General features: G+C 40.8%; 1 protein-coding gene across 3 annotated transcripts in view; it reads right to left on the bottom strand.

Annotated features, from left to right (window-relative positions):
- Positions 1-108: 108 nt before the first annotated feature.
- LOC130168337 (POU class 2 homeobox associating-factor 2-like) overlaps positions 109-19,756 on the bottom strand; it is a 42,100-nt gene continuing 22,452 nt past the window's right edge. The window contains exons 2-7 of one of the 3 annotated variants that reach the window (XM_056375108.1): positions 18,822-18,925; positions 18,424-18,463; positions 10,418-10,518; positions 3,363-3,402; positions 2,795-3,099; positions 110-1,417 (exon numbers count right to left, since the gene is read on the bottom strand). In XM_056375108.1, coding sequence (XP_056231083.1) covers positions 983-1,417; positions 2,795-3,099; positions 3,363-3,369 — 747 coding nt within the window. In that variant the 5' untranslated portion in view covers positions 3,370-3,402; positions 10,418-10,518; positions 18,424-18,463; positions 18,822-18,925 and the 3' untranslated portion in view covers positions 110-982. Of the gene's footprint in view, positions 1,418-2,794; positions 3,100-3,362; positions 3,403-3,899; positions 4,184-10,417; positions 10,519-11,573; positions 12,000-18,423; positions 18,464-18,821; positions 18,926-19,756 lie in introns of those variants that run through there. The other 2 variants (XM_056375106.1, XM_056375107.1) reach the window with 2 other exon arrangements.

The following is a 19,756-nucleotide window of genomic DNA, read 5'->3' as shown; positions in this document are numbered from 1 at the left end:
ACACAAATAAGGAAGTGATAGATTTATGTATTTATGTATAATGAACATTCATTAGAGAGTTTTAAGAGTTTTAAGTTGTATAACAGTGTGACCTGTTATTAAATGTTTACAGTGCTGTTTGAGTGATAAAGAGAGGGGGGTTAAAGTAAAGTGTCAGAGGATCCAGGCCCCTCCAACAGAATTTAATTCTATCCACAGCAGCTCTTTGTTTTATTTTAATTGTTCCACATGAATGACATCCACTCACAGACTCTGTACTAAAGTATATCTGACAAGCTCCTTTAAAAAAGAACCAATAATCTTCTTGGATGTGGATCCAGGTGTTAAATCAGTGACTTGTTTGGTGTGAAACTCGACATCTGAACTATTCATCCGTTATTTCAACCGTGTCTCTTGCCGTCTCTGCTCAGGCTGGGGTCCTGTGCGCTGGCCTGTTGTAGCTGCTGGTTTATTGGTTATATGGACAGTAAATATCAGCGTCGCACTAATCTGAGATCCTACCTGTATTTTCACCTAAACACAAACATGTTAACATATTTATACTGTACATTTTACTGAATTATTATTTCATCTTGTCAGATTACCCCACAGCCCACTGGTAACTGCAGAAGTGCTCACTGTGGTTCAAGAACCATGTAAGTTCATGGTCACATGGTTTTACAACAACCACAAATCCTCATATCTTACACCATGAACGAGACTGTCCTATTTTATTGACTGTTGTTGTTTATTTTCAGTTTGAGGGTTAGAGAGTTTAGAGTTATTTCTCACCCCTTTTTCATATAAATTATACAAAAAGACTTTTTTTGTTTAGTTTTTTTGTTTCTTAGAAATAAGCAGGGACTTCCATTGGATCAGGCTGTAATATCGACACACCGATACTCTGGAAACGCACTGAACACGTATCTACAAACACCTCTCATGTGCTCGTTGGGTTCCTGGTTTAAGTGTCTGCGAAACCTCCAGGTGAGCAAGTCATCCGTCAGTAGGCCCTCCTGATCTCGTAGGGCGACCAGGAGTTCACCCCGTCCTCTTTTACCCAGGAGCCTTGAGCCTCGCCGGTGGGCGGGAGGCTGCCGTGGCCGTCGGCCTCCTCCGTCACCATCTTGGACACCAGGTCGCTGGCGGAGCTGCTCATGTAGGGAGGACAGGGGAAGGAGGAGGAGGGGACGGGGTAGGAGCTGCTGGTGGTTAAAGGGTGGTAGTGGGTGTCCTCCAGGGGGTGCAGCGTGTAGGGCTGGCTGCTGGACACGGAGCCCATGGAGGAGCCTCGGCTGGTGGACCGGTACTGGGAGGGGCTACCCGGGGGCTCTGGGCTGGGCATGGAGGGCGGGACGCTGACGGGGGCCAGGCTGTCCGCACAGAGAGCGTCCACCTGGGATACTGGCTCTGGAACCGACTGTTCCCACGAGTCTCTCTGAGGCAGGAAAAGAGAGGAGAGGATGAATCATTCATTCATCAGTTTCCTCTCTGACATCAGACAACACCACCTCTATTGTACTGATGAACCTACAGAGAATTTCCATGTGAATGCTCAGCTCCCCTCAGCTTTACGGGCAGCTCGTTAATCTGCAGCTTTACTGTCACACTTTTCAAACCCTGGTTCACAGTGTGCTGATAGACCGTCAGCACTGCAAGCTCCGACTGTAACTTAAACACCTGGATCCATGTGTGTCAAACACCACCTCTACATAAGAGTCTAGTTCCTGTAAGGAGCCAAACGAACAGAAGCATCATCGTGTCCGTCCAGGTTTTTACAACCTGTCAGCTCAAACTCACAGAGGTCACATTTTACTTTCACTTTCCGCGTGCGCGCGCACACACACACACACACACACACACACACACACCTCAGCGAGTACAGCAGCTTTGATGCTTCTGTTATCAATGTACAACACAGTACATCTACTAATAAAACCTGACATTTAAAACTGACGTGGTGTATAATGAGCTGCTCTGTCACCATCTCATAAATATAAAAATTATATAAGAACACACTAAAGAACCAAGAAATGTGAAGCAGAAAATCACTAACAGCTGTTTTAGCAGTAAAAAGAGCTGAGCTGCAGCAGCAGATTTGCATTTGTGAAGTAAACTATCTGAACTCCACTGTTTTTCTGTTTTTCCCAGCATGCAGTAGGTTTTATAGGTCAGCATTACAGGTAGTTACACAATAGTCAGGTTCACATATGAACATTAAAACAGGTTTTCTTCCTGTTCATAGAAGAGATCCCTTTATCAGTGGGAGTCATGGGAGTCTTCTGTGCAAAATGTATTCAGGAGTTTATCTTTAGTCTGAGTTAGATGGATGAAGTGGATATCTTCCACTGTTACACTGTTTTCAGTCTAAACTTCCCCCTCTGTTTTTCCCTGGCCACTATTTCCTGGTTAAGCTGCAGAGCAGGGACATGGACACGAAGGACTTTGGAAGATGCTCACTGAATCAGGACTGGAGTAGGTATGGGAAGAGATTTCCTAATGTCCAGTATGGACAGGAGGAATGTTTCAGTGTTAATATGGGAACATGACTATTGTTTTAAGACAGAGGAGGAACCAGTGGACTTCTAACTCTGTGCTAATTTTACTTTAATCCAAAATACTCATGTAACCTGCAGTTCCTCTCATTTCCTGTAGGGCTCTCACTTTGCACACACACACTCCTCACTTGCTAAACCAATGACGTGGTAAATGAAAAAAACGTTGCTGAATCCCTGCCAGTCATGACCATGACCGTCGTTTCAGTCTTCATTTCTGTATGTCATACACAAACACAAATCCTGATCCCGAATCCTACCAGAAACAGATGTGAGGACTCTCCACTGAAGGGGGGCAGCAGGGATGAGAGGGCTGACGAGGGCAGGAAGGACCCTCCAGAGCTGGAGAAGGTGGCAGCGCTGCGGTAATCCCCAAAGGCCTCTGGGTAGTAGCTGTCAATGAGGGAAGAGTAGCTGGTCATTGAGGAGGGATCGCAGCCCAGAGGTTTACCGCCCAGGGTGGAGGAGTAGACGTCGGGGGAAAACTGCTTGGTGGACGGACAGAAGTCTGAGTCGGAGATGAAGGGACGCCTCATGCCGTAGTAGCTGGGCAGCATGTGAGACCCTGCAGAGAACAATATAAATCAGATCCTCATCTTCACCACAGCAGCGGTGAATGACAGTGATTATTGGCAGCCTGCTCTGTCTAACCACAGTGTTTACACCTCCCAGATTCTTGTGCAGACAGCAGAGTCAAAATGCTTACTGGGGTCCTCCAAGTATTAAGTATAGTAATAATGATAGTGCTGATGGGGACTGTGTTGACAGATTTATGTTGCAGGCAGCGAGGAGTGAATGATGGAGATCTTTGATGTCTGCAGTTCTCACCTGGCATCTGGACAAATGAAGGTGGAGTGGTCGATCCTCCCTGTGGCACAGAAATTAGACTTTTAGTGAGCCATGCAAACCGGATGGTATTTTAGTTATGTGTGAAAGTGTAGATCATCAGAGGAATGGAGTGAAAGTGCTTATTTCTTTCTTTCTTACATGTAAGAATAATAATAAATAATAATGGCATTTCCCCAATAACACCTTTTTACTTAAATTGAAAATAAACAAATAACAAACATAAAATTTCAGCAAAAAACCCTCACTAAAAATACTTTAAAAAAGGACAAATACATATTTTAAAGTGACAGACTTCTTCAGACTAACATTTCAGAATATATAATAACTGCTGACATGGACTTCTTGTTTGTTACACATTTAAGAGACTCAAAGAGAAACAACTTAAATGAGGGAATTGATTTAAGAAATTTCACCTTAAGAGTATGAATATTTCCTAGTAAAATTAGAAGGTTAACAATATTGCATAAATAACAATAACACTTTTATTTCATGTTAAATTTAATTTCATAGTGTCACCTTCCATATAATCCTGTAGCTCCTGCGTCTCTCAGGCTAGCAAGTTCAACAGCTGCTAGCAGGTTTAGCTAGTTAGCTCCCGTTAGCTACAGCAACGACAACGTTATTCTGAATCAACCAGCTAGAGCCAAGGTCGTTATTAGGCGGGACGGTGGTCCGGACCCGGACCCGGACCCGGACGCCGCCCTATCCGAAACCGGAGCTACAACCTAGAAATAACTGAGAATTATTTATTTCTGACGGAGTTTCTATTTTAACCGTTGTAGCTTTTCTAACCGTTACAGCGCTTCACTGGTCACGTGATGCTACTCAGCCAATCATAGCGATTTGAGTCAGTGGGAGAAATTAGTGTTGAAAGTTAAAGTTTTTATTTAATTTTTGTAAAATTAAGCTACTTATTTTAAGATGCACGTTTTTAAATGTATTACAGCCGTTATTTTCCTTAAAATTAAAAAAATATATATAATAATATTAATTATTATTATTAGTAGTAGTATTATTATTAATAATACATAATTACATGTGGTGGTGTGAAATAAAAATGTCTTACAAGAAATTATTTTGAAAGTATGAATGATGAAAAAACATTTAGTTGATTTTTAAAAATCATTTAAATTATTCTGCAAATCATTGTTCATTTATAGCTATATTTTACACAATATATCCACATAGATGTTTATTTAATAATTTGTTATTTATCTAAAAATGAAGACTTTGGGGCTCCTTCATTAAATGAAAATGAAATAGCACATATCCTTCCTATTTTCAAATAACGAAATGATATAAAATTTCATTCAGAATTAACTATGTCTAGATTTTTACACATTATACATTCAGAAATCTCTTGGACATTCACATAAACAGTCAGACTGTCCTTGTGGTGTCCTTCAGGTCACCTCCATTCACAAATAAATAACAGTTTTTTCCTGATTTGTTTAATTCAAATCATCACCAGTGGACTATTGCAATTATTGCCATAAACATAAAATGCAAGAAAGAAAATCTTTGAGTACTCTCCCTACTGAAATCACTGCTCCTATTTCGCTCACTTTTCTTGTGACCAATTTTGTAAAATTAAATTTAACATGACAAATAGGGATATACAGAGATGTGTGGACTACAGAGGACAATGTGGGCAATCCACACAACAAGCAACGCAAAAACAAGATTGGCAGCTGAAAGAGGCGAGAGTACAGGCCCAGGAATAAGCACAAGAGTAAATAATACAGAGTAAATAACAGTAGAACGTGCAGCTCTTACTTCCTACTCTCTGTGGCCATATATTACAGTCAAAGGACAATATATCTACCTCACACAGCAATATCACAATATAGTTTCTTTAGATTATAATGCAGTGGTCCCCAACATGTGGCTCGACACCCACACAAGGTCACGATTCATGTGAGGGGTCGAGTGATGATAAACAGGATAAAGAGCAGTGAAAGAAATATTTTTGCTGCACTAAATTGCGCTCGGTGAAAGGACATGTTGCTTCATTCAAAAGGTCACAACCCGAAACAGTTGAGAACTAAATCATAATACAATCATCCAAAGTTTAAAAAAAACAAAACAAAAAAAAAACAATGAGGAATAGATCAGACATAAAGTTAATCATTATCTCTGGTGGTTATTCCTGCTCGGAGAATGTGTTACGTGTCATTAGTCATTTAATCACTTGTTACTCTTATACTTCCCTGTAAGTGAGTCGGCACGTTTGATCAAGGCTGTTTTTTATTTTATGTCTAAATGTTTATTCATCACACTCGATGAACAACTGTTTTTTTTCCTAAGGGCCAGACTTGTAACGCTGGTACACCGATATCCGTTTAATAAATATTAGGAATTCTTTAAATTCTTAAAACATATATAAATCATAATATTATTAGCAATTTGAATCTCTCTCTAGGCTCTTGAAAATAAATGATCAAATTCACATTTAATGATTCACTAACGCTGGACTCTTACAATCCAGAAGAGATTGAGGAACTGTGCTATAATACATGTTTTTGTCTTATTTTATCGTTTTCTCAGCGTGTTCCAGCTCAAATATTTAAACCTACAACTTCCTAATTTATTCCCCCAAAATTAATTTTTCTTGTTGGAAAAATCTAGTTCTATGGATACTTTACACCTGCAGGGAATGATCCATCCTGTTTGCCAATTCATCTCTCTCGTATCATCTTGAATAGAGAATAGATTTGATGTTTCATTAAGATGCGTGCGTCTTTATTTTGACCAACGACACAAATAGTTTGAGTCTCAGTCTGTTTCTACTCTAAAAGCAGCGTCGGAGAGGAGCAGAGTGCAGGGACACACAGACGAGGTTTGACAGGCTCGTTTGCATATTGCTAGCATGAAAGAGTTGATATTAAGCCAGTGTTGGCTGGGAGGCAAACAAATTTTGAGGGCAGAATTTGAATGTGATTTGCCAGTGCCAAGACTTCCTCATGTGGCCCAGGTATGGCTCAGTGCATCTCTGAAGGCTGTGTATGGAAATCTGCTCACTCAAACTCAGGCAGTCGCACAGAGCGAGTGTGTGTGTTTGTGGTGGAGGAGAGGTGGGGTTGGGGGGTTGGGGGGTTGGGGGTGAGGATAATGATGGAGTTATTTCACAGAAATAAAAAAACTCTTCCTTCCTATGCAAAACACTCTTTTATTCCTCATATTCCCACTACCTGTTACATGATATTTTAAAGAGTCGCATCTGTTTCATCCTTTACTAAGTGAACATCCACATGCATATTTTATAATATTCCCACAGACCAGACTTCTCGCTCTACTGCTTCAGCTGCACTTCCTCTAAACTCATTCGTATTCAACATGATCTTAATTTTTCAGGATTTTGTTTGGTTTTTTTGTTTCAGTTCCATTAATTGTTATTTTATCGGAGCACGTGAATCATTACAGCTCTTGTTGCTCATCATTAACATTCACCCAGAGATGCGTCACAAACCGCAAAATAAAAAATTCCCCCGACTCGAGCTTTCTTCATCACACACCTTCGGTTCTCACGGTGCCGGATCATTTATGTAACAGCAGCATGTTTGGGCAGTCCACCTTAAACAGAAACGTTCCCAGTGAAGAGAAGCCGATGAAGTGAAATAATGCAGGATCTTTATATTGTCACTCTGACTTTCTCCGTGTCCCGACACGAAGAGACTCACTCTGTGGTCACAGTTTGCTCTTCTCTCTCAATGGCCCTTTATTCTCAGTGATAAAAGAGAAGCATCAGCGAACGTAAAGAGGTGGACGGCTTTAGTTATTGTGCGTCTTTGTCCATCATTAGGGCTTAAAGCACCATTTATAAACATACAAGTAAACAGTGCGTGCAAAAGGTGCTGAGACGCAGGACAGATACAGACGGGTCACGAACTACAGTTTAAACCTGAGTAAATGAGTGGAGAAACATAATGAGTGCAGATGCTTCCACACTTCCTCACTGCATGGTACAATTAAGCAGCTGATATCCCATCATTCTCTGCTGCATGTTTTAAAATGCTGAGCAGGAAGAGTTGAGTCTGATTTTATACAGAGATGTGAAGAGGAAAAGATCTGAGGGACCGTGAAAGAGGGTTGATCGGATGGCTGAGGCCGATCAACTGGCTGCTGTTTCCATGGGAACGGTGACTAAAGTGACATCTGCATTTAGATCTGTGGGGTAGAGACGTCCGTAAACATGGCCGGACATCGTGTGATGCTCGTGCATTAGCGAGATACGTAAAGAGAAACAGAAGAGCAGCTCCTCCTCAGGTGACGGAGATTATCAATGCAGCACGTGATCAGACTGTCGGACACAACAGTCCATCCACAGTTACACACAGAGGGATGTTACAGCACGGCTGCAGCGTATAAACCCTCATTACAAAAGGCGGCTGGTCTACAGCGATGTGGAGACAGGTGATGTGGTCAGATGAGAGGAAGAGAAAGGTGTTCATCCTCCAGTAGAGTCCAGACACTTGCACCTGAAGCAGCGACATCTTACCAAGACAGTTTTAATTAGTCACCTGTCTAGTCCTGCATTTACAAAGCAGCGCGGTGGAAGAACGGCCTTTCAAATACAGTATGAGTCGGTTAGACTTCATACAGATGTGGAACTACTTTATCATAAAAACTACTTAGACTGTAGCAGCACAGCCACTCTGTGTATTGAATTGATCAAGGTTGTTTTTTTATTGCTTATCAATTCAATTTGAATTTGTAAAAAGAAATAATGTGTTTGTGTTTCTTTTCAAAATTGTACAGTGTCACTTTAATGCTGCATTTTGTTCACTTTATTTTGAAAATATCTGATGTAGGGCAGTTGGGAATTAAAATAGCATTCAACAGTATAGATGCAAATTGGAATCAACTGTAAAATATTGATGGAGTTTGAAGTCTGTATTTTTTATCACTCCAACAGTTAGCGATGTCGTTGTTCCTATTTTCCAGAGTAAAGCAGAGACTAGCTGCTGCTGCTGCTGTTGTCTCACCTGTGGACTCACTGACCCCTGACAGAGACACACTCCTCTCCAGCCTCCTGCTGCTGCTCCTGCTCCTGCATGCATCACACACTGTTTGCATGCGTTTCAAGATGAGACGCAGCGACAATATTCTGCTGCTGCACCGTTCAGTGAAATGCACAACAGTTGCTCACAAAAAGAAGCAGATTTAAAAAAGGATAAAGTTTTGCATTTTTCCCAATTATTTTTCATCGTCAACAAATCCCATGAAAAGACTAAAATCCAATAATAACGCCCCACTGGCCTCTAGTGACACAGGTGAGATATAAAAGCTTTCATTTGCTAAAAGCTAATCCCATTTAGTCATGAATATGTGATGTTGTGCAGTCGAAATACAGAGGAATAAGCTCTGTCACACACTGGTTTCCCTCTTCTTGAGGGATTTGATGATACAAGTCTGTAGAATAAGATCAGCCTTGTCCTTAATGTCAGAGAATGAAGCTACAAGACAAATCTGGACCTAAACTTCATCCATTAGCACGACTGCTTATCCTCTGAGGGTCGCAGGAGGGCTGAACACCGGGGGAGGGCGCTCCCTGGACAGGTCGCCACTTTCTCATAGAGACAAACAACCGTTCACACTTACGGGAAAGTTAGAGTCGTCAATTAATCTAATCTGCACGTCTTTGGACTGTGGGAGGAAACCAGAGCACCCAGAGGAAACACGGGCTACATCCACACCAAAACGATTTGGGTTCAAAACTCATCTCCTTTGCTACGAGTTTCCAGAAGAAAAACAAGAACAGACTTTTGGAATCACTGCTGTACGCGTTTTAATTTGAAATCCTGAGGGTTGTGTTTTATTCTGGAAGGGCAAAAACAGAGACCTTAAGAAACGATGACGTAAACGCCAACAGTTGCCCTGATTGGGTCTCATCAGCCTCGGCTTCCAGTGGTGGGAGCAACATGAATGTTAAAATACAAGTGTGGACTTCTGACAATCTACTTCCTGTTTACACCGGCTCGCACGTGCCCAGTGTACGTTGAATTTATTTCCACGTCTTCACGGCTTGAACCAGTCAAAAAAAAAAAGATCAGTCACAACATTAAAACCAGTCACCAGTTTTAATGTAAAAGCTGATCGCTGTGAAAACAGGAGGAATTAACAAGTTACTGTGGTTTTCTTGTCGTCTTGTTTCTCACAGGATCTCGTGGTTGTGATCTCTTTGTCACACGTAAAGTCCTGAGCTGGAATCATCATGACCAGCGTTGCATGAGAGGAGGGGAGGTTTTGTTGCATCTGATGGTATTTTCTCTTTGTCTTCCTCCCGAGTCGTTAGCTTATCTACAGAGTGGACATGCCGATGCTGAACAGAAACCAAACAATGAACCTGTTCTGTAAAAAGCCTTTTGACTGGCAGCATGTGGAAAATGAAAAGCCAGTCTTGCTTGTGCACGCAGACGTCTAAAGTTTGATTTCTCTGACTGTGTGTATGTGTGTTAGAGTGTGTGTTGATGTGCGTTTCTCAGACAACAATAGGAGGTTTGTCTGCGGCCTGTACACAGCGGAGGACAATGTCAGCTGGCAGGTGTGTGTGGATTAAACTTTGCATAGGCAGCCTCCTACACATGCCCCCTTTCTCTGTCTCTCTGCGCTGCCTGTCCACCTCAACCCTCCCACCACGCCCCCGCCTCCAACCTCGGGGCAGTTTTTTGGGAGATCATGACCGTCGCCATTGCGAGCATTGTGTCAGTGCTCTTTTGTGAGGTCGACATGGGACTTGGCGCTTTGTGTTTCTCTCCACACACGCCGTGCTCAGCTATTTACAGATTGGCTTTGCGAGCACTCGAGGGGAGCGGAGACAGAGGCGGGGGGGTACAGGTGGTCAATGGATCAACCATGGATCGTTACTCCACAAAACAAGCCAGAGTGTAAACAAGGAGGGGAGATTTGTAAAAGCCGACCTCTTAATTGTGCTCCCAACAGAATGTCAACTGTGGTCGTGCTGTTTGGTTTGGGAGAAAAATGAAGTGGGAAGAGACGAGACGGGACAAAAGCAGAGCGGCTTAGACACTCACACTGTATCTGGTCCCGGTGGTCTGCCTGGACCTCTTCTCCGCCAGCAGGTCTTTGACCGTGTGCTTGACTCGGACGCCTTGGTAAACTCTCTTCGAATATTCTGGACACAACGGAGAAAAAAAAACAAACAAAAAAACACATTTGAAGAACATTCGACAGAGTTTGACTGTAACACAACTTCATACAAATTTTCATCCATCCCCACAAATGTGTGTTCATTTGAATGTTTCACAGTTTTATGCATATACGTGAATGACTCTTTGGGATTGGTGTGTAAATGTCATGGAAATTGCCTTTGGTTTGGTCGATGCAAATGGACAGCTAAAAAGACGCAATTTACTCCAAACACCCGCTCACACAGGCCGGAGGGTTAATTAAGCACTTAAATTAAGATGACCAATATCGCATGCATTAATAATGATAATAATAATAATGATGATAGTAATAATAATGATGATAGTAATAATAATAGCATAATTTATGTTGGTTGTCACAAATCTGAAAGGTGTGCTGGTGTGATTTGGGGACATTCCTGGGAAGCAGAGGCATAAACTCAATGAAAATGCAAACTTTATTATGCAAACGGATATTGCATGCAAAAAACTTTATGTAAAAGATCTCAGCTTTTTGAATGGATCTTTTAGATAAGCCCCCAACTTTGCTCGGCCAGTGAGATTCTTGAAAATATGAGATGTAAAAAAAAAAAAAACTAAACTCAAAAAGACTCAATATCATCCAGTACGCTATTATTCCATGTTCAAATATACATTATGCATGATATTAATTAGCTTACAAGTGCTTGATATTAAAAGCAATAGAGTAACTGTATTTAGAATATGTTTTATGACATATTACTTTGTCCTATATGTTTTTTGCAGCACAGACACTAAACTGACCTGGTTCTTATAGGAAATCAACATCAGCAAAGAAAACTCTTGATTTATCAGGCACAGAAATCTTCTAATTATTGACTAAATTTAAATTAAGTTGTCACACATTAAAAAAAAAAAAGTTTCTATTAATTTTTCTCATGCAATTATTAATATAATTTTTTAAAAAATCAGATGTTCAACAGGTTAAAAAATAATATTCTTGCAGTAAACTCTCTCAAACATTACAAAGACAGCTGTTAGTATATAAATAAATGTGTCTCACCTGCGTCCATGATGCTGTTGAGCAGTCTGATGCACACACACACTCATGCACACACACTCATACACACACAGGCCTCTCTGTTGTCCCTCTGCTGTATTTGCCTACAGTAGTTAAATCCCAGTGTGCAGCACCATACTGAGTGGAGTGGCGTGCCACGGTGGGAGCTTTAACCAGGCTGTCAGGAGGGCAGGGACACATGGAACATGCCACCTCACACTGCAGTCATGAGGAGGCAGCTTTTCAAAATGACCTTTATCTATTTGTTTAAATGCAAATGTTTGGTAGGGACGTTTTTTAGACTATTTGCATCTGCAGTCAAGATTAGGGGGTTAGGAAGCATCAGGAGCGTGGAAGAGAGACTGGGAAGCAGCGTGCCACTCCTCCACGAGCCCCCGCTCAGCACCCAAATTTTTAAAAAGGATGTATTGTTTCCACATTTTGATTTGTAGCTGCAGGGAGTTTTCTCTCTGCTGGTTTTCTGTTTTCTCTCTGGAGTAAATAAAACATGCAGCTCAGAAATAACCAGAGCATCTTCTCGTGACTGCGAGCCGAGGGTTTGCATCCCAGGTCCGACAGTTGAGAAACGACTCTGAAGCCTCCTGCCAAAAATGAATATTAAAAAAAAAAAAGAGAAATTTTTTGCATAAAAAAAAAATTATTGTGTAATTCTGTACTCGAACGGATGTGCTGAAATTTGTATAAAACACTGTGAGCAAACTAAAAACAAATGAATCATCTCGACCTTGGGTTGGAAGGAGACGGGAGAAAAGCTGGAGGCGCTCTCGGTTCAGCTAAACAGTTTGTGTCTGGCGCTGAAACAAAATGTTTCCTGGCTGAACCGCGGTGTTTAGTCTTCTCACCGAGACCCTGGAGTGGAAAACGTGAACGGCATCAACAAACATTTACATGAGTTTCCCCATTCTGTGTGATGCCGGCATGATAAAGACTGAACCCGGTCTCACTGGGCCGCGCTCCAGTTCATAGAGACACCGACACCAGTGAGATAAACGAAACATTAGAGTGGCACAGTTTATGCCTGCGTGGATTTGCATGCAGTTTGGTGTGACTCTTTTAAACAGAGCTTCCGACACACTGATCATCCAATATGTTTAATGTTGCTCTGACTCACAGGTGGTGGTCGCCTTATTCACCTGGCGCAGGTAAACTGACACAGTGAGCGTGAACAAGGTAAACAGTGACCTGCTGCACAACAGAACCACCAAGCTCAGGAGCACATTCAGCTTCCTGTAACTGTGACACACTGATATATACGCCCGGTTCCACGGCCCGAATCTGGCCCGTACACAGCACGATTGTCAGATGCTACCTCCACATCTGGACCAATTCTTTTCTTTCAGCTGTCCGTCAATACCTCAGGATAACAGCTGGAATCTGCCCAGATGTGGAAGTATATGGGCTGAGGACCCGGGAGTATGTTGGGCCAGAAGTTTTATTTTGCTAATGAGCAAGTTTTTAATGAAGCAAGGTTATTAACGTATCTGTACTGCGGGGTTTCCCCACACACAATCTCTATGTAGGAGGGCGCGCCCGGGTGTATTTGCCAATTTAAATTTGACATTTTACTTTTCTAACGTTTTTTAATCTGTCAGAACGACGCCATTATCAAAAACCCTCCAGTTGTATATTCATTAACCTGAACACACACGGCAACAGGTGCTTGATAAAGAGACTGAATGGTCTAATATAACGTCCCAGAATTATACAACCTACAGAAAGAAGTAGTTCAAACGCCCTTCCAGGAATCAGGAAAACAAGCAAATGTAAACCCTCCTTCGTTCTTGTGTGTGTAATTGAAGTGACTGAGTGAACATATATGATCAATACGTGCTCTGGCTTTTCTAAATGCATTCTGCTCATCCTCTTGCAAACCTGTCTGCTCCGAGGGGTTTATAAATCTGCACATTAAAAGTGAGGAGTGCAGTTTATATACGGGCTAGTAAGAATTAAAACCCCGTCACTGAGCGGGATCAAGATTTAAGGACAGATTTAATAACAGTCTGGTGCCACTGTCAGACTCAAACAATTCATATGACACATTGAAAAACCTCAGTGACTTCAAGACTAAAATTACATATAAAATATTATTGTAATTTACATCAGATTTCATTTCAGATTCTATCTTCCTCTTTTACACGAGATATTTCCTTCGAAAACATCCGATGAGTTGATGAACCCAAAAGAAAAAAGAAAAAACAAATCTGAAAAGTTCTTAACCCTCTTTTGTGAAACAGTCTTTTAATTTAATTTCAAAAAACCTTTGGAGATTGTGAGTTTGTAATTTATCAATAAGCAATTAAAGAAGTTTAATAAAACTGTGGAACTTTGCCTTTTCTCTTATTAAATCTTAAAGGTTTTCTCTGTTGTTCTTAAATGGTCTTAAATTATCTCATTAAGTCTTTTGTGTTTGAGCAAATGATTAATGCGACTCAAGAGTCTTTTATTCTGTCGACATTAGAGCCAGAATTCAGCACTTTGACTAAAAATGAAAGAGGAAAAGTTTATGAATAATAAAAGAAATCGTGTCGAGCATATATTTTTAAAGCCTTGACCTCTGATTATGCAAGATTAAATCTCTTATCTCAGTGTTTGTTTGTTTGTTTACGTTACGCATTTGATATCACTCCCTCGGCTGACTAGACGCTCCTCCTCTTGATACCTTTGGTCTTTTGTGTCGACAACATCAAGCACATCTTCAGAAACATCATGTTTCAGCCTCGTATCTGCACATGATTTCTTTCTCTCTCTCTTTTATTGTTGCAGCCATGTGTCAGTACATCATGTTGGAGGACGTGAAGGCAGTTGGACTGAGTTAAAGGGGGAACTCCAACAACATTACACATCAAAGTTTGTTTACAGGAGTACGAGGAATAAGTGGCACGGTGCCTTTTGTGTCTCTGTTGAGAAAAGCGCCTCAAGTCATATCGATTGAGTCACTGTCAAGTTTGCAAATGAAAACAATCAGGGCCTGTGGAGTTTCCCCAGAGCTCTGCAGCCACGTCTCTGCTGAAGACTTGTGGCTCCAGGCTACAGAAGCCACCACAAGCAGAACACACCCGGGTCCCTGCCAGAACCGTCACCCGCCCAGGCGCTAACGTAGACACCAGGCACCGACCAGGGAGGAAGATGTGCGGGAGTGTATAGGAGCTCAGTGTGCTACTGCAGCTACAGAACAGCTTTTCATTAAACTAAATAACTTCCCAATACTGCGACACAACACAGGCTGCATCTGCTCATTTATTTTACCTACTCCGAGGTCTCGGCTGGTGACTAAAGGTCCGGGCGCAAACCAATCGAAATCCGACAGGCTACATCTTTAGTGTCTTTTAAACCTTCTTTATCGGGAGGCTTTTATGAAAGTTTTATATGTTGTTGTTTTTATTTTCCCATGATACGGACAATCTATATCTTCATGTATATTCATGTTGTTTTAATTCCCCTTTTTCTTTCTGTAAAGCACTTTGTAACTGTTGAGAAATGTGCAGCATAAATAGAGTTTATTACTATAATTATTATATATTATATATTCTCCTTAAGACGTAGAGTTTTTAAACACTTGACAAGCCTCACTGTGGAGCTGCATAAGGCACAGTGCTGCTCTGAGCTAAATGCTAACATCAGCATGTTAACATGTTGACAATGACCATGTTAACCAGCTGATGCAGACAGGCTCTAATGTTTACTGTAAGGTCACTATCTTAGTTGAGTGTGTTAGCCACCTAACATTTGCTAATTATGCCAAACACTCATTAGCATGTCTTTGCTAATTAGCACAAACACATTAGGCTGATGGGATGTCATTAGGTTTGCAGACACAGTAGCAGACCTCTGTCTGCAGTTTGAAAGCATTATGTTTGTTGTGGTTGTTTTAGCTAAAAGCAGCTAAGTTAGCTGCTAACAGTGGCCTGCAGGGCTCTGAATGATGTTCATTGTTTCATCTGATTTGTCTCAACTACATTAACTGTTGTTCATTATATTACTATTAAACTGTTTTAATTGTTTTATTTGTTTTTCTTCTCTTTGAGTTATTGATTCTATTTTCTTCTGTCTTTGTCAAGCACTTTGTGATGTAGTTTTTGAAAAGTGCTGTATAAATAAAGATTATTATTATTACATTTCATTGACTCTATATACACACCTAGTTAGTGTTGATTTGTCAGTATTCGAACATTTCTTTATTTTAACATCTTGAATAAAGTGCTGAAACAATTAGTCAATAATCAGTTTGTTAGACATAAGATCAATCAACAATATTTAGGTTGACAACCATTCTCTCGTTAGTTTCTTGGGTTAATATTGTAACTCTAAGATCTTTGGGTTTTGAACTGTGGGTCAGATTTAAACATTCATTCCTAAAATTCACATCGGGAAGTTAAATAATCACAAATGAAAATGAGTTCTGGTTTCAGCCTCAGACATGTAGAAACACAGAGGGACAGATCAGTAGTTAATAGGCCCCTGGGCACAGACATGTGAAAGGGCCCCTCCTACTGGGTGGCGTTAGTCATTTTGAGTCTGTTTCAGCAGCTTTTTGCAGGTTAACTGTAACTGTCAAGTCCAGCTGCCGATTGAAAACTGAACCTTTTGTTTTGCCCATGTTGCAGATTAAGAGGCTGTTTAAACCTCTGACACGAGATCCACAGATTTCACACAACACAACAGAAAATATTATAATGAAATATGTGATGCAGGTTATACTGTCTGAAAGCAGAGATACTCTTCCGTCAACTTCTTTTACTGCTATAACATCAATGCAGCAGAGTCCCCTGACCCCCTGACCCCCTGAGGCCCCGGGGCCCATTCATTAATCCATCCATGGAAGTACAGAGATGACGTCCATGAATCCAGGTTACAGTTCATATTATGATCTAAATGACCACGTGAAGCCACGAGATCCGACTGAAAGCTCTGGAATACGATTAGTAAATGGATTATTTTCCAGATCCTCTGAAAATTTAATTTTAAACCATGTTATCTTACGATGTACTTTACATTATTCTAATGTCATGTCACTTAAAACATACTTTATATCTGGAGCTATTTGTTTGCTATTTTTTTATCAGCTATTATTTATATTTGTGTGAAGTTTGATCTCCACAGTTAAAACATCCCAAATGTGAATGATCATTATTATTATTATTATTAATACTTGCAACCTTTGACCCAGCACGTTCATCCAGTCAGACTTTACAGAGGGAAAGTGAAGGAGAATTTCACACAAAAAAACACTTTCCACCGTCCACCACAGTGACCAGTGTTTCCACATCAACATGGCACGTTTGAGTCCTGCCTGGTATTTACACTGAATTACAGCAGCCGACTTCCTTGTCAATAGCTGGATTGTGACACTGTGTACTTTTTTTTTTTTTTTTTTTTCAAAGGGATGATGTTATGTGTGCAGACTGCTGTGTGGAGTTTTTATCAGTTAATGACTCAGAGATAAGAGGGATGCACAGCTCTCCTCTGCAACGGACATCTGGGACAGAAGAGGAAGGAAGAGATCCCACTGAGCTGCACAGTCTCACTCTGCTGCTGAGAGGATGGGGCTGTCCAGATGTGCTCTGATGTCTCCATGTGACCCCATGCTCCCTCTGTGTGCGGCTAATACAACACAACAGTGATTACACCATCAAGGCTTTTCTATCTCAGCTTGTAAACACGGAAACAACGTCCGACTGTGTAGAATAAAATACACAGAGGGTTCAAATAGAATTAAAAAACTTAAAACTAAAACTAAAGAACTTAATATAACCACCAGCTTACCAGGTTTTACTTTATGAAATAAAACACATACATTAACATCAACAATGTGAGTTTTCATGATCTAAAAGTCCAAACTAAATAAGAAAAGCTGAATGCACGGCTCAAAACACACGTTCATATTTTCATTTTTGTGCATTAACACTAAAAACAGCAGAAGTCACATGTTAACATGCTTCAGCGTTGCTCACTGACGGGTTCATTTCATGTCTCTTCATTATATTATTCTGTGAGGGCGGACTTTGCAGAGAGTTGCTCAACACAAGCTCCTGAATGTTGGATTGCGTCACATATTCACGGTGACCGACAGTGAGACATTCCACTGCATCAGAAAGCTGAATGTTCAAAGTGTAACTACAGCGCCACACAGAGGCCGACTGTGACTGTGACCGCGTTTCAACATCCACTGCTGCAGGTAGAGTTCTGCTCCGAGCATCAATAACCCAGATTAAATGTGCATCTTTAACATCGTCACATTTTTACAGAGTTGCTGCTCATTGTGTGAACGTCACCATAATCTGGTTGCAAGTGGATGACGCATTATAAAGTGACGGTGTTGCTGTATCAGCAGCCACATTAGTCACGTGCACCTTCTGTTTTCTTTTCAAGACATGACGACATAAAGACCGAACTACATATTCAAAGTTTACTCTGTATCTTCACACCTGATGTACGAACTCTACTCTGGTTTCATTTACTCTTACTTTTGTTTTAATTCTATCTTCTGCTGTGTCTCTGTTTATACACATGTTGCTTTATCCCTTTGTGTCTCAACATTAATGATAATTCAACTTTACTCATCTTCTGCTCTTGTACACTTGTGTCCCTGTTAACGTCCTTATCTGGGATCTGTGCAAAGAACATGACACCACACATGCAAAACCTGGGTATTGATATCCCTGTGTAAATCTAACATTACACAGGTTTCTGGCAGTCTGCTATAACCATCTGAAACCCTTTGACTGCACACAGGTGATCTCTAGTCAACTAACCGAGGTTTCAGAAGTCATGTGACCAGATGGTGCACCGGTGATGATTAAGGTGTGTTTCCTTAAAGGGGATGAATACTTACAGTTTTAGGTCACCCTGTAGAAATCTGTTTCTGTTGATCACTGTGAAAAATAGAGACAAAAAAATCAAACCTTCAAAAAAGGGGATGTTACATTTTATAGGCACTAAAAATAACAGTAGAGTTTTATCAAATTTAATTTCTTTTTTTGCAATCTCCATAAACAGTCACTTTTGCCATTTTGATTTGTGATTCAATCTGTGATTTGTGCAGGTTTAAGTTTATGGATGTGTTTATATTTTGACAACTTGATGCTCAGGGTTGAGTTAACACAAAAACTTTTACAGGGTTTTTATTTGTTCAGTTCAGAACTTAAACTCAATTAATGAACCTTGTAAAGAAAGAAAGAGTAGCAGCGACTTGTGTGTCCATTAACAAGTGTTGTGTGGCTGCAGACTGACCTCCAGTGGATTCCTTCAGTCATGACAGCCGAGTCACTTTCCTCTTTATCCACCAGAGGGCAGTAAGAGACAGGTGAAGTCAGGGGCGTTTGACTGACACAGCACTTAGAGAGAGAAGAACAAATAAACTGAAAATACCTTTAAATGTAATAAGTAAACATGGTTGAGAAAGAGGAAATCAATAACTGGACTGTGAGAAGTCGAAAAGACTTTTAGACTTTTCTACCCTCGTGGATCTATAGAGTAAACACATATTCGATCAGAGAGCGAGCAGGAGGAGCAGGAATACAGTGTCTCTCATCCCTCTGTCATGTGGGCTTGTTCAAACAGCTTTTACTTATCATGCTACACTGCTGAGTCATGATTTATCACAGGCTTGGTCTGATCACACATCTCCTCTGCTGCTGTTAGTCTCCACTGTCAACAGAGAACAGACTGTGCTCAGGTCAGGCTGATATATCAGCCTGAGCTTTTTATTGGAAACTGGAAATCGGCCAGCCTCCGTCTACTCATACGACTCTGCTGCATCTCAACTACCAACGCTGCCTCTGAGACGACTGTCATTATAATATTCCTACTGACTTTACTGCTCATAACAAGATGAGAACAGCGTCTGATGATGGTCAAGATGATTTTAGAGACTTTAAGACGAGAAATCAGCAACAATCACAAACAGAGAAGATTTACGGTTCAATGTTTACATGTCGGTTTAATATTAAAAGGGAATATTTTGCACTTTTTACTCTAATAGTTTCATAGCTTTTGTTACTTTGCAGATATTTTTTTTTTTACATATTTTGTATTTCTGCTCCTTCATTTATATGAACAGCTCATTAAATATGATGCAATGCTTTAGATTAAACTACCAGCAGATTATAGAAATGGTTTGTCGTGTTAATATCAGGTCTTAAGGTCTGGGACCACGTTCCTTCCAC

The sequence above is a fragment of the Seriola aureovittata genome, chromosome 4, assembly GCF_021018895.1.
Source record: "Seriola aureovittata isolate HTS-2021-v1 ecotype China chromosome 4, ASM2101889v1, whole genome shotgun sequence".
NCBI lineage: Eukaryota > Metazoa > Chordata > Actinopteri > Carangiformes > Carangidae > Seriola > Seriola aureovittata.
The sequence above is the reverse complement of the archived record's forward strand: the minus strand, read 5'-3'. Positions and strand labels throughout refer to the sequence as shown.